Source organism: Panthera uncia, assembly GCF_023721935.1.
Source record: "Panthera uncia isolate 11264 chromosome D3 unlocalized genomic scaffold, Puncia_PCG_1.0 HiC_scaffold_8, whole genome shotgun sequence".
Classification (NCBI taxonomy): Eukaryota; Metazoa; Chordata; class Mammalia; order Carnivora; family Felidae; genus Panthera; species Panthera uncia.
Window position 1 is genome coordinate 84,784,673 of NW_026057586.1, and position 18,228 is coordinate 84,802,900.

General features: G+C 55.3%; 1 protein-coding gene across 10 annotated transcripts in view; it reads right to left on the minus strand.

Moving 5' to 3' along the window:
* The window catches only part of PITPNM2 (phosphatidylinositol transfer protein membrane associated 2), a 115,446-nt gene that overhangs the window by 12,807 nt on the left and 84,411 nt on the right, over positions 1 to 18,228 (minus strand). For 6 of the 10 annotated variants that reach the window (XM_049619455.1, XM_049619459.1, XM_049619460.1 and 3 more), the window contains 8 exons: positions 13,214 to 13,428; positions 12,033 to 12,154; positions 9,252 to 9,479; positions 6,678 to 6,995; positions 5,941 to 6,000; positions 5,576 to 5,671; positions 3,057 to 3,161; positions 2,770 to 2,840 (listed from right to left, as the gene is read on the minus strand). In XM_049619455.1, the coding sequence (XP_049475412.1) occupies positions 2,770 to 2,840; positions 3,057 to 3,161; positions 5,576 to 5,671; positions 5,941 to 6,000; positions 6,678 to 6,995; positions 9,252 to 9,479; positions 12,033 to 12,154; positions 13,214 to 13,428 (1,215 nt within the window). The remainder of the gene's footprint in view (positions 1 to 2,769; positions 2,841 to 3,056; positions 3,162 to 5,575; positions 5,672 to 5,940; positions 6,001 to 6,677; positions 6,996 to 9,251; positions 9,480 to 12,032; positions 12,155 to 13,213; positions 13,429 to 18,228) is intronic. The other 4 variants (XM_049619458.1, XM_049619461.1, XM_049619462.1 and 1 more) reach the window with 1 other exon arrangement.

The window sequence follows — 18,228 nt, forward strand, 5'->3', positions numbered from 1 at the left end:
GGGGGGGGGGGGGGGGGGGGGGGGGGGGGGGGGGGGGGGGCGTGGCATCAACTCCCCGCGGACTCAACCCCTTGCCGGGTCCTTGTCACCCCAGGAGGAGGCCCATCTGGCCCACCGTTCCCTCTGAGAACCCCGATTTCAGTTCCTGAGCTACAGGGCCTGGTGTTAGCCACCTCGACCCCTTCCCTGGGGGAGGCGGCGATGGCCCCTTTCTTCCTCCCCAAGAGCAGCCCTGCTCCCATCAGCCAGTCCGAACAAAAGCACAGACTCCGCTTCCTGTCAGGGGGCCCAGGCGGCAGTTTCTGGCCTTGGCGAGGAGGCACAGGCGCATCCCATGGGGGGGGGCCTCTGGAGCCCGCCTGCCCTCCGTGTGTCTGTGCCCGGGAGGGCGGTGATCCTGGGCACTCAGCCTGCAGCTCCGAGCCCTCCCCCATCTACACAGGGCCTCTCCTCCGTCCCCTGTGCTGTCATTCTCAGACTCCTCTCTCCAAACATCTTAGAGCAGGGAGGGGATGCAGATGTGTCTGTCTGAACCCACCTAATTTGGGAGGGGTAACAATCCCACGTCTGGCTGGCCAGGCCTGCACGTGAGGTCAAAGTGAGACCTGAGACTGGTACACATCTGCATGGGGTATGGAACGATTCCATTTGGAGAGGAGGTGGTGGTGGCGGCCCAGAGAGGTCAAGAGACATGTCTAATGTCACGGAGCGCATCAGTGCCAAGCTGGACTAGAATCCAAAGCTTCTGCCCCCGGTTCAGTGTTTTCCCTCCAATCCAGGCTGTGGCCCCATCCCCAGGGACCTTTCCCCACCTTAACTTCTGATGTGCGACTGGAGGAGCCAGGGCCAGGGCCTAAGAGAGGCCACTGGGAGTACTTGCCATGCCCTTATTATGCCTAGGTGTGTGGGGGACGAGGAGGAGGAACTGAAGAGAGAGGCCTATCCCTAAGGAACCTTGGAGACAGACCGAGGGTCTAAAGCCACCTGGAAGGCCCATATGGGGACAGCTGGCCCTGAAGTGGGCCACCGCGTGGTGTGTCGGGGGGCAGAATAGGGCCCAAGTGCCAACACAGAGCCCAGGTGAGGCATGGGCAATACAGGCAGTGGACCCAGGGGCTGGCGAGGCTGCCAGAAAATGGCAGCGTATGGGCTGGCCCAGGAGCCACTGAGCAGCAGATGACCTTGAGTGAAGGGGGAAGACAGGCCGGTGGGTGGTATGGGGTCTGAAGCCACAGCAACACTGGGCTGCCTCATCTCCGAGAGGAGGCTGGTCATCGGCCGGCGGTGGGCCCCGGGGCCCGGGCAGGAACACCTGCCCAGCAGAGTTTCGGAGCGCTTCCTGTCCCCACGTGAGGATTGCTCACCAGTGGCCCACCTGGCAGGAGTGAATTCACGGCCAGGGCAAGGCGGGGCCACCAGCTGCCCAGACCAGCAGCCCCGAGGGCTTATCAACACTGCCCGGTGAGTGGCTCAAGGAAGGAATGTCTTGCGGGCAACCTCACCACCACCCAGTCAGGGAGGGGGAGTCCAATGGCCCTGAGAAACCCAGGCCGGGCGGGGGTGGGCAGTGAGAGGCCTAGAGAATGCCTCCTGTGCCTATCTTCTGGGACCCGGCACCGGAGGCTGGGACTGTTCGGGGCCAATTGGAGATTCAGCTCTCCTCCCATTCATGTCTAATGCTGGGGCACACCCCACCCCCACCAAGACTCGAACCCAGTAGAAACAGAGCCCACGAGAGGTAGAGTGTGGAGGCAGGCCTGGGAGCCGTGGGGCCAGCTCTGGAGAGCCAGGGGGTCCCCGTCAGTGTCTCCACAAAGCCGTACCCCCTCCACAAGGCTGGGCGTGGGGAGTGGAGGCTCCGGTTCGGGGGCCATTGCAAGCAGAGGGATCTGACTTTGGATGGCCATGCCCCAGAATCGGTGCTGGGTTCCAACAAGCACATTGCATCCTGTGGCAGATCTAAAGCCCAACGTCCCTTCTGCCCCTCCCGAGGGGCCGTCAGAGCTGTGCGTGCCCTAGGTGGGGAGGAGACTGCTTTATTTGCCATTAACCCCCAATTGGGAATCGACTCCCCTTGTCCCAGTTTGCCTTCTAGAAAAGCCCGCTTTGACCTCAGACCTCAAAGCAGAAAAGCCCAAGTTGGGGAGGGCAGTGTGGACACTGCTCCTCTTTCCCCCCCGCACCCGGTCCAAACTCCCCAAGCGTCCCGAGTTCCCGGCTCTGTCTCCACCTTGGGCATCGTGGCTCCCGTGCCCCATGCAAGCAGCTCTGACCGCCCACAGCTGGAAGAGGAGAAGGGGCCTGAGCTTCGTGCGAAGAACCCCCAAAGCGGACACAGGCACCCTACCAAGACAGCTTTATTGGACACTGGGAGCCCCACGTGCCCCCAGCAGGGCAGCGGCCACCAACCACATCACTTCTGCCTAGACAGCTTTTGCTTCCTTCCCTTCCATCTCATGTTCTTCAGCAAATGCAGAAAAGCTGGGCTCAAGGTGGGGATCTTATGTTTGGTCTGGAATTTACAAATTTCTCATTCCACTTTCCACAGGTGGAGCTGGGTCAAGGCCTTCCCTGGGGGCTGTCTGAAGGCCCTGTTGGTTCTCAGGGACGGCAGGGGAGGGGGGAAAGGAGGCCCCGGGCCTCTCTCTGATGGCGCCTATGCCAGTGTGGATGTGAAGCCATGGGTGCCAAGTTCTCACAGGACAGGTCCTACAAGCTCACCCCCGCTCCCCCTGCGGCCCTGGGGGCCCTCTGCCACCCGGCACCCACCTCGATGATGTTCAGCTGCTGCACACTGGAGGCCACCCTGAACTCGGGGGCACTCTGGCGGTACAGACCGTCTGCAAGACAGAAGCAGTGGGTGCTGTGAGCGGAGGGGCAGCCGGGCAGCCCCAGGCCCACAGGACAGAGGCCGTGACCCTGACAAGCGGGGCCTTGCGTGTTCCCAACCCCCCCACCCCGCCATGCCCAGCACTGCTAAGGAGCTGGGGCAGAGAAGGGCTTGGCCCCTGCGGCCACCCTCCCCCAGGCCCTGTAGCCCCCCCAGACCAAGGTACCCTGTGTGTCCTCTGGCTCAGGGCTTTCAATTTTGTCCATGAGGTCATTGGAGTTCCATTTGGTGATGTCCTTGGGGAATATTTCCTCTGAATCGGACAGGTCCTCTGGGGAGGAGAGAGTGGGGCTTCAGCACCGACCCATTCGAAGGCAGGGACTGAGGGGCACCGGGAGGCCTGGCTGGGAGGCACAGGGGTAGGTGTGGCCACTGTGGGGATTCCCATGCTCCTCTGGCCCGTACCCTCCATGCTGGCTTCCGCCCTCTCCCTCCTTAGCAGGATGAACACCTGACCAGCACCCGCAGGGCTTCTGCCTGACCTTTTCTCAAAATTGTGTAACGTTCACATAACATAAAATTCACCATCTGAACCATTTTAAAGTAGCATTTAGTCCATTCACAATGCTGTGCAACTGCCACCTCTATCTGGTTCCAGAACATTTCCACCTCCCCGAATGGAAGCCTTGTAGCCATTAGCAGTCACACCCTGTCCCCCGGCCCCTGGTGACCACCTGTCTACTTTCTGTCTCCATGGATTTGCCTGTTCTGGACATTTCACATAACGGAATCACACGGGATGTGGCCTTTCGTGTCTGGTTTCTCTCCCTGTGCATCATACTATCAAACTCCATCCACATTGTAGCAGGCGTCAGGGTTTCGTTCTTTTTCAGGGCCCCTATTTCACAGTATAGACGGACTGCATCACGGTATATTGTTTCTCCACTCATCAGCTAATGTTCCTGTTTTCAACATCTGCACGAGTACAGCCCGGCGAGAGGCGCTGCTCTGAACACTTCCAACCATTTCTCTAGTTTCTGCTCTTCCGAGACCATCGGCCTGGGGACCACGGGGCTGGAGGCAGCTGTGCAGACGCTGGCTTGTACCGGTCACTCCTCTGGCCACACAGCGGGTCAGCAGGTGCTTCCCCGGCCACGGCTGCTCTGGCACCTCCTACTTCGCTGTCTCTTCTCCCTTCTGTTTTTGTTTTTTGTTTTTTGTTTTTTTTTAAGTTCCTACATTAGGGGCGCCTGGGTGGCTCAGTCGGTTAAGCGTCTGACTTCAGCTCAGGTCACGATCTCACGGTTTGTGAGTTCGAGCCCCACGTCAGGGTCTGTGCCGACAGCTCAGAGCCTGGATCCTGCTTCGGATTCTGTGTCTCCCTCTCTCTGCCTCTCCTAGCTTGTGCTCTATGTGTCTCTCTCTCAAAAGTAAATAAACATTAAAAAAAAAAAAAAAAAGTTCCTACATTAGATGTGTATTTTCCTTTTGTCAGGGACTCACAGCCAGGAGAGGGTGCACCTCTTAGCTTGGCTGGGGTGGGATGGGATGCCCCAGACACCTTTCTTCACCCTTGGGGAGGACCCAGGTACCAAGGGTGGCTCAGGAACCACCTGCCACCCTCTGCAGCTCCCCACCTTAGATCCCTCTTGCCTGGACACTGACACCGCCTCCCCCCCCCACCAAGTTTTCCCTCGAAGACCAGCCAGTTAACTAAGATGCCATAACAGTCAGGTGGCTGCAGCGTGAGAGGGCTCTGGCCTGCCGCTGCCCTGCCTAGTGCCTGTGGGCAAGTTCCCCTCCCTTTCCGAGCCGGTGTCCTGCCTTGTAAATCACAAGCCGGAGAACTGTCTCCACAGACCTGTCTGCCAGTCGAGAGGAACGGCCAAGGTATGAAGCAAGTGAATGTTTAGCGCAGTTGAGCCTTGAACAACACGGTGGGGGGAGAGGGGAGGGAGGGAGGGCTGGGACGCTGGCCCCCCGCAGAGTCAAAAATCCATGTAAGACTTCTGACTCCCCAGAAACTTAACCACTAACAGCTTGCTGTTGACCGGAAGCCCGACGGGTGACATAAACAGTCGACTGACACACATTTTGTATGTCATATGTATTATATACCATATTCTTACAATAAACTAAGCTAGGTGGAAAAAAACCAATGTTGTTAAGAAAATCATAAGGCAGAGAAAATACATTTACGGTACTGTATTTATTGGGGGGAAGAGCACGTGTGAGTGGACCTGGAGAGTTCAAACTCGTGTCGTTTGAGGGTTAAGTGTACCCGCACCTTCCCAGCACAGGTGGGTGACTCGTCAGGCCGTGTGCTGTGTTGATTTGGGGATTAGTGGGAAAATGGGCACCTCACGTATTTCCGGCTCATCGCAGTTTCTAAAGTCTCTACATTCGGTGTACTTGCATTTAACCAAGGCAAAAAACAAGGTCATTGCAAAAATGTAGAAAACTGTAAGATGTCATGCTTTGGTAAAGCTGCTTGTGGAAATAAACTCACATATGGAAAAAAGCCCCCGTCTGACTGTATAAATCCATTCTGAGGGGGGCGGTGCTCGAGAGAACAGTCCCTGCCTGCCAGGCCCAGCAGAGACATCCCGGCACGTGGCCAGGGTGAGACCCCAGACTCCCGGTGATTTCGTCTCATTCTCTGCCCCACTGCTGCTTCAGTCCACGCCTCCTGCTCCAACCCTGCCCAGATCCTCCCCCTCTGCCCCGGGAGGAGCCACCGCCTACCATGAGCGTCGAAGTACTCATCTTCCGAGCCTTCGTCCGAGTCCCGGGCGATGCTCTGCATCCTCCACTCGGAGATGCTGTGGCGGGAAGGGCTGGCTGGAAGGCAAAACCGCAGGCTGACCCACCACCCGGCTGGGTGAGGCCGGGCGGGCGGAAGGCAGGCGGAGGTGATGGGCCGGGAGGGCTCAGGAGAGAACGAAGGGAGAAATGAGGGGTGGGGTGACCCTGGCTCATTTTGGCGGAAGCTCCTGGAACTTTCAAGACGGCCCCGCCCAGCCCACCTGGCACAAAACAGGTGTGTCCCGGGGAGGACGAGGAAGGGGGAGGGTGTCAGGTATGAGGCCAGGACGCACAGTCGCACAGACCTGGGTCTGCTCCTGTGCCTTTGCCCTGGGTCTTTCCGGGAGCGAGCCCCTTCAGTTCCCCTGCAGCAGAGCAGACAGATGGGGCTGCGGGGTGCTGTCGGCAAGTGAGCACATAAAAGGCATCGACACATATACATACACAGATGCCTTCAGCACATAGACGGCCAAGCCTGGTGTGGGGGAGCTGGACTCACAGAGGGGACTCCTGGCTCTACACGGGATAATCCTGGTTTCCCAAACAGCCACGGTGCTTTTGCAAAAATTCTCCCGAGAAAGGCCTCTCTCAGGATGTAAAGGCTTTCAGACTCCGTCAGCCTGGCTCCCACCACAGGAGCAGAGACCCCTCCTGGCTGTGCTGACAGGTACCCACTAAGACCACCCCCCCACCTCCTCCTGGGAAGCCCAGCTCCTCAGAGCTGCAGCCATCTGGGCCCCAGGAGAGGCTGGGAGCCGGGTTCCCACACGGCCAGCCTGTCTCACCTGGCCCTTGTAGGTGAGTCTGGGCCACCTGCTTTGTGTTGGGGGGAGGGGACAGACACCCTGGGCTCACTCTGAACTTGGGGGGGGGGGGTTACCGGCAGAATGGTTCTGACCCCCCTCAGGCGTGGCCCACAAGGTCTGGGGGCAAGAGTCCCCGGGCGGAGCCAGAATTCTCTGACGGTGGGTGGCAAGGGGCTGCCCGGAGCGGGGGTGAGGGCTGTTGCCGGGGTGGTAAAAGGCAGAGCTACGGCGCTCACCTCCCCGCTTGGACGACCTCGAAGACTTGGAGGATGTGGACCACTGCTTTTTGAGACCCCGGCCCGCCAGGGGTTCCCCGCTGCTGCTGCTGCTGCTGCTGGGCTGGGCGGGCTCCCCAGCGACCTGGGCCTGGATGGCTTCGTCCTTGGCCAGCTGCACAGCCTCCTCGTCATCCTCATTGAACCGGGCCATCTTGCGGGACAGCATGAGCTGTGCCTCCTTCTCCAGCTCCCGGATGTTCTCCATGTTGAGCCCGTACCATTCGTCCTGCCAGCACCAGGCCTGCCGGTGGGCCCTGACCATCACCTTCCGCAGGCCTGGTCCCGGGCAGCGGCAGGGGGAGGGGAGGGAGAGACAGGAGACACGGGCACTGTCAGCCCCCAGGGCCGGGCTCGGGGCTGGGAGGCAACCCAAGGTCATCCCCACCGTGTGGCCGTGGGCAAATCACTGCCTCCCTACCCTGTGCCTCAGTTTCCCCATTTGCAAATGGCTCACAGATGACCTCACAAGCTCACGGTGGTTGTATAACTAGAGCAGGGGTGCCTCCTAAGGGAATGTGCCTGCTCAGAAGCCACACTGAATTTTGGGGGGATTCCTGCCCCAAGGGGAGACAGAGGGGGGATTCCTGCCAGTTTTGTGTCTCGGTTGGTATCTATACACTTTTCCTGTCCAATTTCCACATGGAAATCAAGTTCCAGTTCAAAGTGGGTTGGTCCTTTTTCTTATAAGTAGAACATATATACATATAAAATAAGACACAAAAGAAGATAAAGATACAGAAGAATATATCATGTGTGTAAAATAACGAAAGTAAGAGCTTTCAAGGTAGAAAAGATAATAAAAGAACTTTAGGGACAGAAGGCAGATGGGGGTTGCCTTGGGCTGGGGGTGGGAGTGGGGGTGACTGTGAACAGGAACGAAAGACTGAGGTGATGGAATGTTCTAGAACAGTGTGCACGACTCTGAATATACTGCCACTTATAGAACTGTCCTCTTGCAAGGGGTGAAGTGTATGGTGTGTAAAATTAGGCCTCAATAAAGCTCGTTAAGAAAACATTAAGAAGAAATAGAGCATCCTTACCCACACTACCCAGTGAGGGAGCAGACATGACCAGTAACAGGGAGCCCTTGGCTGGCCCTCCTGGACGCATTCTCCCCCTGCCCAGTCCAGCCTCAACTCTGTGTTTATTTGCTTTTCTTTCTGGTTGGAGCACACAGGTGTGTTTTTCTACACGATAGGTTGGGTTGGTTTGCATGTTATTGACATTTTTACATGTATGTGTCAAGCTGCATGTATTTTCCTGCCGCCTGCTGTTTTGGGTGAGTTTCAAGTTCGTTGCTGCATGGTGTTTACTTGTTTGAAATACCACATTTTATTTATTCCTTCTTTTGCCATTGGGCCTTTGGCTCACTTTCATTGTTTGTCCACTTGGCTTTTACAAATCTGCTGCTCTGAACATTCTGGAATGTGTATAAGAGTTTCTCCAAGGGGCAAACCTGGGAGGGACATCACTGGGTCTCAAGGCATGCATCTTCCACTCTCCTAGAGAAAGTAGAGCGGCTTTCCAAGTGGTCAACCCATGTCATGTCCTCAGGCAGCTCTATGGTGACCATTCCTCCTGGCTCAGGCCACTCTGCCTCCCCAGAAATACTTCCTAGATCCCTTCACCCTCTGCCCTCCTTCAGCCAAGACTATGTCCTCCAAGGCCTGGGCGATGGCCTCAGGCATACTATCCTTGGGTCCCACACTCAACAGACCATCTGATGAGAAGCCACAGCCCCACTGCTATGAGAATATCAGTTCAGATCCAGGGTAGCTAGGAAGGGAGATCTGGGGTCAGACCCAGCACTGGGTCTCTGCTTCCTCCTCTACAAACGGGACGGGTGACATAGCTGTCCTCACAGGTCATTGTGAACTGTTACGGCACATGTGAAGCATATCATCGACAGTGTGGGACATCTGTTCCAAAGATTCACATCTGAACCAAAACCTTGGGCCTTGGAGTCAAAAGATGTCTGTCCAGGTGCTACTCCTGGCTCATGAGCTTGGGCTGGGCCAGGCCCTTGGCACTGATCTCATGCCATGACCTGGGTAGGGGCGGGTGGGCAGGTAGGGAGCTGGGGGTGCTAGGGGAGGGAGGAGCCCGGGTCAGCTCTAGCTGGGCCAGGAGCCCCAGGTTGGTCCTGCTGGTCCACCTGTTCCCTGGACACCTGCTCCAGGCCGGGCTCCACGGTGTGAGGGCACCACGGCGTCCAAGGCCCTCTGTGCCTGGAACGTCCAGCCCATAGGGGAGGCAGAGCTGGGGCCTGGGGTAAGAGGTGCAGGTAAGAGCAGGGAGGCTGCCTCCTAGGGCTGCTCCTCCTCAGGGGGTTGGCACTATATGCTCCAAACACAAGCCAGTCAAGAGCGTCTGGGGGCAGGGCCCGGGGACGCCGCTTGTCATCTATAGGTGCTCGGCAAGCAGCCAAGATAAACTGGGCAGGAAGCTGCGCATGGGCTCTGGGTCAGCTTCTGGGAGGAGGAGGGACCTGCCCCGGACGCGGAGGGAGGCGGCGGGCACTGGCGAGCTCACCCGTGTCGTGGATGAACCTCTCGATCTTGGACTGCATGCCCCAGTAGCGGAACTCGACCTTGCAGAGCTTGTAGGCGCACATGATGGGGAAAACCTGCTGCTTGTACTCTTCGATCCAGTTGTCAGACAGCGGCCCCCGCTGTGTCTTGATCGAGTGGAATAGCTTGGGGTCCTCTTCGGTCTTATACTCACTGGGGGGGACGGGGTCCTTGACAATGTCGATGAAGTCTGTGGGGGAGAGCCCGCCGGTGGCCACTTCTGCCCAACCTCCAGCCCGCCCCTCCCTGTTCAGTCCCCTCCCCTGGGTCTCTGCCCTCCCCCCTCAAGTCCTCACAGGCCTCTGGGCCTCCTGTGCCATAGGGCCGGACCTGGGATTGGGGATGCTGCTCTGGGCCACTCTGACCTTGGGCTCTCCTGACCTCAGGGCCTGTGTCCTCCCATGACTCTACCACTTGCCTAAGCAGACAAATTAGATGATGAGCTTAGGAGGCACGGGGAGATGAGTTTCCACGGAGGATGTGGGACAGGGTGGTGGCTGCCGGGGGGCGGGGAAACAGAAGGGAAGGCCGGGAAGAGATTCCCAGAAAAGGTGGCATTTCAGCTACAGGAGCAAAGCAGCGAAGCCGAGAAGGTTCCAGCAGCAAGGGATGGGGAGAGTTTGGGCGGCCACTAGAGTGTCTGTATCGGGGGAGGGGATGGGGATGCGTCCTTCTCTCACCAGGCTGGGCACCCACACGGTACCCTGAGGGGAAATGGCGCTATATTCTCCTTATATATACACGTAGCGGCTTTAAGGCAGGCTGGCCGCGTAGGAGCCCCTCTTAGGTCAGAAGGGAGGAGATCGGCAGGAGGTGTCGGTCCTGAGAGCGGGTAGTGGATGCCACAGGGCTGGGTGCTGGGGAAACAGGACTGGGGGCGGTGGGACCTGGCCGGGTGTGGGGTATGGATCCAAGAGGAACAGCAGCAACTCGGGGCAGGGCCCGGGCCATGCCACCTCTTGTCCCAAATCTCTCCCTGCTGTGCGGGCTCCCAAGGCATGCAGGTGTTACAGAGGACTGGGTACACACTTGGGGTACATAAACCCCAGAAGAGAGTTTGTGGCTCAGAGAGGCCCTTTTCGGGATGCATGGGGATGATGGCACCCGGCGGGCTCTGCCCTGGCCACGCTCTGTCTCGTCTCCCCTGCTTGCTGGCCCGCACTGAATCCACGTGGTGGTTTGCAGGCACAGACGTGGGCTCCACGGAAATCGGCAAGGGGTCAGGAGCTCCCCAGGGGCAGGGGCTTTCGGGGGAGGGACGGACATCCTTCCCGGAGCAGACCACGTGCGCCGCCTGCGCGGACAGGCAAAGGCCAAGGGGCAGGCCGGGACATGGATGAGTCATATCACAGAGACTTAGGAATCACAGCAGGTGGCCTCCGGAGGCAGCCCATGGAGCTCAGGCCTTGTCTGAGGCTGGCTGCACCTGAGCTGGCGGAAGGCCGGTATCATGCGGGGTCCATCCCTCCTGTTGTGGGTCGAATGTGTCCCCTACAAATTCGTATGTTGGAGTCCTAACCCTCCAGTTCCTCAGAACGTGACCTTATTTGGAGATAAGGCCTTTAAAGAAGGAACCAAATTAAAATGAGGTCATTAGGGTAGGCTCTACTCCACTATGACTAATCTGCTTCTAAAAAGGGGAAATTTGGACACAGACAAGCACACGGGGAGAGCGCCACGTGAGGATGAGGGAGAGATTAGGGTGATGTATTTATATGCCAAGGAATGCCAGAAACTGCCAGGAGCCACCAGAAGCTAGGGGAAGGGCATGCACCGATTCTCCCTCAGTGACTCCAGAAGGGGACAAGCCTGCTCACACTCTGACCTCAGACTTTAGCGAGACACTAAACTTCTGTGTTTAGCCCCCCAGCCTGCGGTACCTTGCGGCAGCCTGTTCACACTGATAGAGCTCCCAAAGCCCCATGGGGCCTGAAAACTCCAGCAGGAGGGAGGGAGCCGGGTGAGGGGGTCCCGGGGAGAAGCCCTTCGTGCCCATCAGAGGCTGCCTGAGAGTAGGACCCTGTGGTGCTGGGAGCCATCTGTCTAACGCCGGCCATGCACCTGCCTCCATGGCGGCTCACCCCACACGGCCTGGAATGCAGCTCTCTAACCTGGCCACGCACCTGCCTGAAGCACCTCCGTGGTGGCTTGCCCCGCAGAGCCTGGAGCCCACCGGTTGCAGACCAGTGGCTGCTGAGCTGCAGGCGGCCCACAGATGTGGTTTCTTTGGCCAGTTTACTAAGTTTACTTAGGAATTGGAAGATTTCACACGCAAATCCTGATCTCAGGCCTCTCTTAAGTTAACAGACGGGCTGTTTCCTCACATACAGTCAGCCGGAGAGGCCACTCACCGTCAAGGGGACACAGGCCCTGCGGTGTGCCAGAGCCCCCACAGGCTGCACCCACACACAGCTGCCAGCCTGAGATGGCCCCCTGAGCACACACGTGCCCTCCAGGGGAGGAGGACACCTGGAAGGGATTGAGGGAAGGGGCTTGAGTGGGGAAGGCACTGAGCCTCAATGTGCACGTCAGGAAAATGGGGCCAAGGAGTCTGATCCTGCCATCCCTGTGCCCTCATGCTTGCTGGGACTATGACCTCCCCGCCCAGAACAGGAGCCAGTCTGGAGCCTTCCAGGCCTGGAGACAAGGGGCAGAGCCAAGGGACATGTAGGCAGGGACCCTGGAAAGTGGCCCTGCAGGGCTCCTGCCCTTCCCAGGCGGGGAGCGCTGTAGTGGTGGTTACCGATTGTCAGCTGGCTCTTCTCCACAGGAGACAGGCTGAACACATTAGGGTTTTCTCCAGCATCGGTTTTATAAAAGGTTTCGATGTCGATGGAGAATTTCTCCACAAAGGGGCACGTGAACCTGTGGGGAGGAAAGCATACATCAGGACTGGTGCCTGCAGGGGTGGGTCAGGGCCTGTGGGACCCCACTGGGCAGGAGAGGGAGAAAGGGTGGGGGTGGTGGCTGAGACTTGCCTGTCTGTCCACCTCCTGGACCTCTCCTTGTCCAGGCCAAGGCCGGGCTGGGGGTGGGGAATGTGTTTGGGGAGAGGGGGACGGAAACATCGGAGGAAGCTTCCAGAAGCCCTGTGGCCACTGTTCATGTGCGTAAGGCATGGATGGCCATAGACACACAGGCATACCACAAGCGCGTGGCATGAACCCAGTAGGCTGAGTCTAAATTAGCACTCTGTGACACCTCCCCAACCCCTTACCCCCCAAGCCACCAGGTCTGACGACAAGGCCCCACCCCTCTCTCTTGGCTGGACGTGAGCTCAGAGGAGGATAGTACTTCTGGGAAGACGAATAACCTCGGCGGACCCTCTGGTAAGCCCAGGTCCTCATTTAGCGGGGGGAATGAAGCCCCAGCAGACTCGTGGGGACTCCACTTGCGTAGCAAGCGGGTGGCCAGCCGGGAGCAGCCCCCTGTCTGTTACACTCAGCTACACTGGGTGGGTGGGAGCACGGAGTGAAGAGCCTCCGCTCTTGGGGAATCCAAGGGAAGCCCTGTTCCAAGTGGCGAAGAAGGAAGCACTGCTGCAGGTGCTGAAGGTCTCAGGCTCAGAGAGAGTCTCTGGGCCATCTGGTCTACCCTTGGTTCACGTGTCTCCCTAGCCGCTTGGTTAGTGGCCCCGCATTCCCAGGTGATCATTAACGTGAGTTTGTATTCCCTGAGCCTTCCTAGATGGCAAAGGGATCTCAGGCGGCCCTCATCTGCCTCCCGGCCTTCCTGGGAAGGTGCAGCGACAAGGGGGACACGCTCCCCTCTCCTGCCTGTTCTCTGAGGATGGAGACTCCCGGAATGGAGACGTAGCTCCCCAGGAGTCTGAGCCTCTTGGAGGGAGGGTGAGCCCGCCTAGAGGGCCACCCCCGGGGTTCCTTCCCCACCAGAGGGTGGCGCAGGGTGTGGGGAAAGGCTCACCTGGTCCGGGTGTAGGGGTAGGCATTCCAGGACTCCTCCACCACCCTCAGGGCCGCTTTGGGCAGGATGGAGCGGAACCAGCTGGGGATGTGCATGCCCACATGGTACACCTTGTGCGTGTACTGTCCAGAGCCGCCGGGGCCGTCCGTGTATGGCCGGTTCTCCAAGATCTCCACTCCGCTACCTTGGCCATACGTCTCGTTACGGCTCTTCTTCTACAGGGACAAAAGCATTCGGCATGTGTTGGGGCCAGAGCACTCTGCAGAAGGGAAGGGGCCCAGGAGACCAGGCCCAGGGGTGCTGAGAGGAGGAGGGGCTTTGGCCAACCAGGCTGGCTTCTTCTGTGTCGCTTCAGGACTCCCAGATCCAGGCCCAGACTCCACATGCCCCTGTACCCCTACAGGAGACTCAGCAGGCCATGGTCCCCCTGTGAGCTCTAGCACTGCCTGTGCCAACTCCTCCCTTCTGGCTCCCGTCAGCCCCAGGACTAAAAGCGTTCCCAGCACCAGGAACAAGTTGAGGATGCCCGCTCTCTAGGTTCTATTCAACGCTGTACTGGAAGTTCTAGCCCAAGGCATTAGTCAAGAAAAAGAAACAATCAGGGGCACTCAAATTGGAAAGGAAGAAATAAAACCACCTCAATCTGCCAAGGACATGATCTTATATACGGAAAATCCTGAAGAATCCCCCCCACCTCCAAACCTGTTAGACAAAGTAAACGAATTCAGCAAAAGTCTCAGGATACAAAATCGACACACAAAAATAAGCAATGCAAAAAGGAAATTAAGCAACCGTTTCCATTGACAAGAACATACAAAAGAATAAAATATCTTGGATAAATGTAATGAAGTTCAGTGAAGCACTCAGATGCTGAAACGATAATACGTTGCCAAAAGAAAGTAAAGACCTAAGTAAATGGAAAGACATCTGTGTTCATGCATTGGAAGATTTAATATTGTTAAGAGGTCAATATTCCCCAAAGCATTCTACAGATCCAGTGCAGTCCCTGTCAAAATCCCCAGTGGCCTTTCTGGTAGATGTGGAAAAACTGATCATAAAATCAGGAAGGATCAGAGAAGGATCTCAAATAGCCAAAACAATCTCAAAAACAAAGCAAAGCAAAGTTGGAACATTTACATTTTCCTACACAAAATCTTTTTTTTAAGTTATTTATTTTGAGAGACAGAGTGAGAGAGAGAGAGAGAGAGAGAGAGCGCGCGCACAAGTAGGGGAGGTGCAGAGAGAGGAGAGTGAGAATCCCAAGCAGACTCCGCATTGTCAGTGCAGAGCCTGACACAGGGCTTGATCTCCCAAATCATGAGATCATGACCTGAGCCAAAATCAAGAACTGAACGCTTAACAGACTGAGCCACCCAGCCACCCTGCTACAAAAAATCTTACCATAGGCGCACCTGGGTGGCTCAGTTGGTTAAGCATCCAACTTTGGCTCAGGTCATGATCTCACGATTCATGGGTTTGAGCCGCATGTCGGGCTCTGTGCTGACAGCTTAGAGCCTGGAGCCTGCTTCGGATTCTCTGTGTCCCTCTCTCTCTGCCCTCCCCTGTTTACCACACTCTTTCTCTCTCTCTCAAAAATAAATAAACATTACATTTTTTTCAGAAAATCTTGCTATAAAACCACAGTAATCAAAACAATGTAGTACTGGCACAGGATAGATCTAAAGAATAGGGCTGAAAGTCTACAAATAAACCCATATATCTACATACTATATGTATTGATTTTCAACCAGAGTGCTGAGATCATTCAATGAAGGAAAGAAGTCTTTTCAACATGTCCCAGTATACTGGTGGGATAATTGGATATCCACATGTAAAACAATGAAGTTGGACCCCTACCTCACATCATATATAAAGATTAGCTCAAAATGGATCAAAAACCTAAATGTAAGAGCTTAAACTACACAACTCTTAGAAGAAATCATAGGAGTAAACCTTCATGTCCTTGGATTTGACAGTGTTTTTTTTTTTAATTTTTTTTTAACATTTTATTTATTTTTGAGACAGAGAGAGACAGAGCATGAACGGGGGAGGGTCAGAGAGAGAGGGAGACACAGAATCCGAAACAGGCTCCAGGCTCTGAGCAGTCAGCACAGAGCCCGACGTGGGGCTCGAACCCACGGACAGTGAGATCGTGACCTGAGCCAAAGTCGGACACTTAATCGACTGAGCCACCCAGGCGCCCCGATGTTTTTTTTTTTTTTTAAATAGGGTACACAAAGTACAAACAGCCAAATAAAAAATAGATAAATTGGACTTCATATAAATTTTTAAACTTTTGTGCATCAAAAGATACTATGAAGATAATGAAAAGACAACCCACAGAGAAAGTTCTTGTAAATAATGTATCTGATGAGGGACTTGTATCTAAAATATATAAAGAACTACGCAACTCAACAGCAAAGATACAACCCAATTCAAATATGGGCAAAGGACTTGAACAGACATACCTCCAAAGAAGTACATCAATGGCCAACAAGCACATGAAAAGATACTCAACATCACTAGCCACTGGGGAGAGGTAGATCACAACTACAAGTTACCACTTCAGACCCACTAGGATGGCTACAAAGACAGACAATAACAAGTGTTGTGAGGATGTGGAGAAATTGGAACCCTCACGCATTGCCGGTGGGAATATAAAACAGTACAGCAGCCGCGGAAAACAATTTGGCGGTTCTTCAAAAAGCTCAACATAGAATTGCCGTATGACCCAGCAATTCCACTGCTAGGTAAACATCCAGGAGAAGGAGAACATGTCCACACAGAAACGTGTGCTCGAATGTTCACTGCAGCACTAGTCACAAGAGCCAAAAGGTGGAAACAACCCAATCAATGTCCGTGATCTGAAAAATGGACAAATTATACCCACACAATGGAGTAAGAGTCGGCCATAAAAAGGAATGAAGGGCCAAAACCTGTTACGACGTGGATGAACCCTGAGAACGATGCGTAAGAAGCCCGACACAAAAGTCCACATAGTGTACGATCCCATCGACACGAAATGTCCAGTACAGGCAAATCTGTACAGACGGAAGGCAGATTACTGGTTGCCTAGGGAGGGGGGTGGGGGTGGGGGGCTGGAGAGTGACTTCTTGCGGTGATGACAATACTCTAGAATCGTGGTGATGGTTTGACAACTCTGTGAATATGCGAAAAATCCCTAAACTGTACCCTTCAAATGTGTGAACTGTGTGGTGTGGGACTCACACCTCAATAAAGCTGGTATAAAACAAAACAAACAAACAGAAACCAATCCTGTGTCTATACTCACTAAGATTTCAGAGAGATCAAACACGGGAAGTGGGAAGGGGCCTCAGTGGCGCTGCCTGAGAGAGAGGACTCCTGGGTCACCTCTAAATGTCTCTCTGCCCCAAATGTTCTTCCCAGTGTCCAAAAGCTCAGGTTTCTACTTATGCAGAAAGCCTCATTCATGGTCAAGGTCCTGGTGACTTTAAGCCCAGCATCTGTTTCCATGGTGACATGACGGCATCACCGAGGCCACCTTCGGTCAGCTTCCTGAATAGCAGGTGTGCACATGCGCGCGCACACACACACACACACACACACACACACACACAGGCGCTCCCAAGAACACAGTCTCACCCCTGGGGTACAAAGACATGCCATATCTCCACACCCAGAGCAGCTGAGTCCCCTCCATAAAAAAAATAGAAAGGACCCTGGCCGAGGGCACAGATGGGGTCAGCGGGGATACGCCCTCCCTTGCTCTTCAAAGGAGCCCACGGAATGCGGCCCAGATTCCGTAATGAAAGCAGCGACCATTTCCCAGACACTTTGTAAGCTCATGCTTCGTGGTGGCTTCACTTTTATGGTTGTGCCATGTGCTCTGCGTGCACGTCTCCCTTTAGGTAGTGCCACAACCCCTTGAGAAAGGCTGAGTGCTGCTACTGTTCCCAGTTTGCAGAAGGGAAGGTGGAGGCTAAGAGACGTGGAAGGACTTGTTCAAGGCACACAGCTTCAAGTGGCAGAGCTCAACCTGTACTCGAGATCCTATTGCACTCTGGGACCTGTTCAGTCCACAGCATGAAGACACCTTGGCATAAGGCAGGTGCTCGGTACTTATTGAGCAAATAAATGGGTTCTAGTCCCAACTCTGTGACCAGTTCCCTCTCATCCTGGACAAGTCACTTCTCTCTGGTCTCAATTTCCAAAACTATAAGGGGAGATGGGGCTACCTATCTGTCTAAGGCCTGGTGTAGTGGGCTAAAGGGCCCCCCAAAATTCACATCCACCCAGAACCTTAGAATGTGGTTTTATGGTCGCCTGGGGTGGCTCAGTCGGTTAAGTGTCTGACTTTGTCTCAGATCGTGATCTCGCCGTTCGTGAATTCGAGCCCCGCATTGGACTCACGGCTGTCAGCGCAGAGCCCACTTTGGATCCTCTGTTACTCCCTCTCGCGCTGCTCAACCCTCTCTGAATTTCTCTCTCTCAAAATAAAAAAACTTAAAAAAAAAAAAAAAAAGAAAAGAAAACAAAGAAAGCAACTTAAAAAAAAAAAAGGAATGTGGTTTTATTTGGAAATAGCATCTTCGCAGATATAATTCGTTAAGATGAAGTCACACCGGATTAAGGTGGGTCCTAAATCCAAGGACCATGTCCTTAAAAGACAGACTAAAGGGATGTAGCCACTAGCCAATGAAGCTGGCCGCCACCAGAGGCTGGAGGGGAGCAAGGCAGAATCCTCAGAGGGAGAGAGGGCCTTCAAAGGGAGCAGGCCCTGCGGACACCTTGATTTCAGACTTCTGGCCTCCAGAAGCGAGAGAGAATACATTTCTCTTGTTTTAAGTCCCACCCCACCCCCGCCCCCCCAGGAAACAAACACATCTAGGGTTTGTGGTGACTCAGTGTGAAGGGGACACACAGGTCACAGGAGCCAGGGCCACAAGCAGTCTCTGAAGGCTGAGGTGGGGCACCCAGCCTGCCAGGGAGCTGAGGGTGGAGAAGAGGCAGGGAGGGACAAGGAGCAGGGGTAG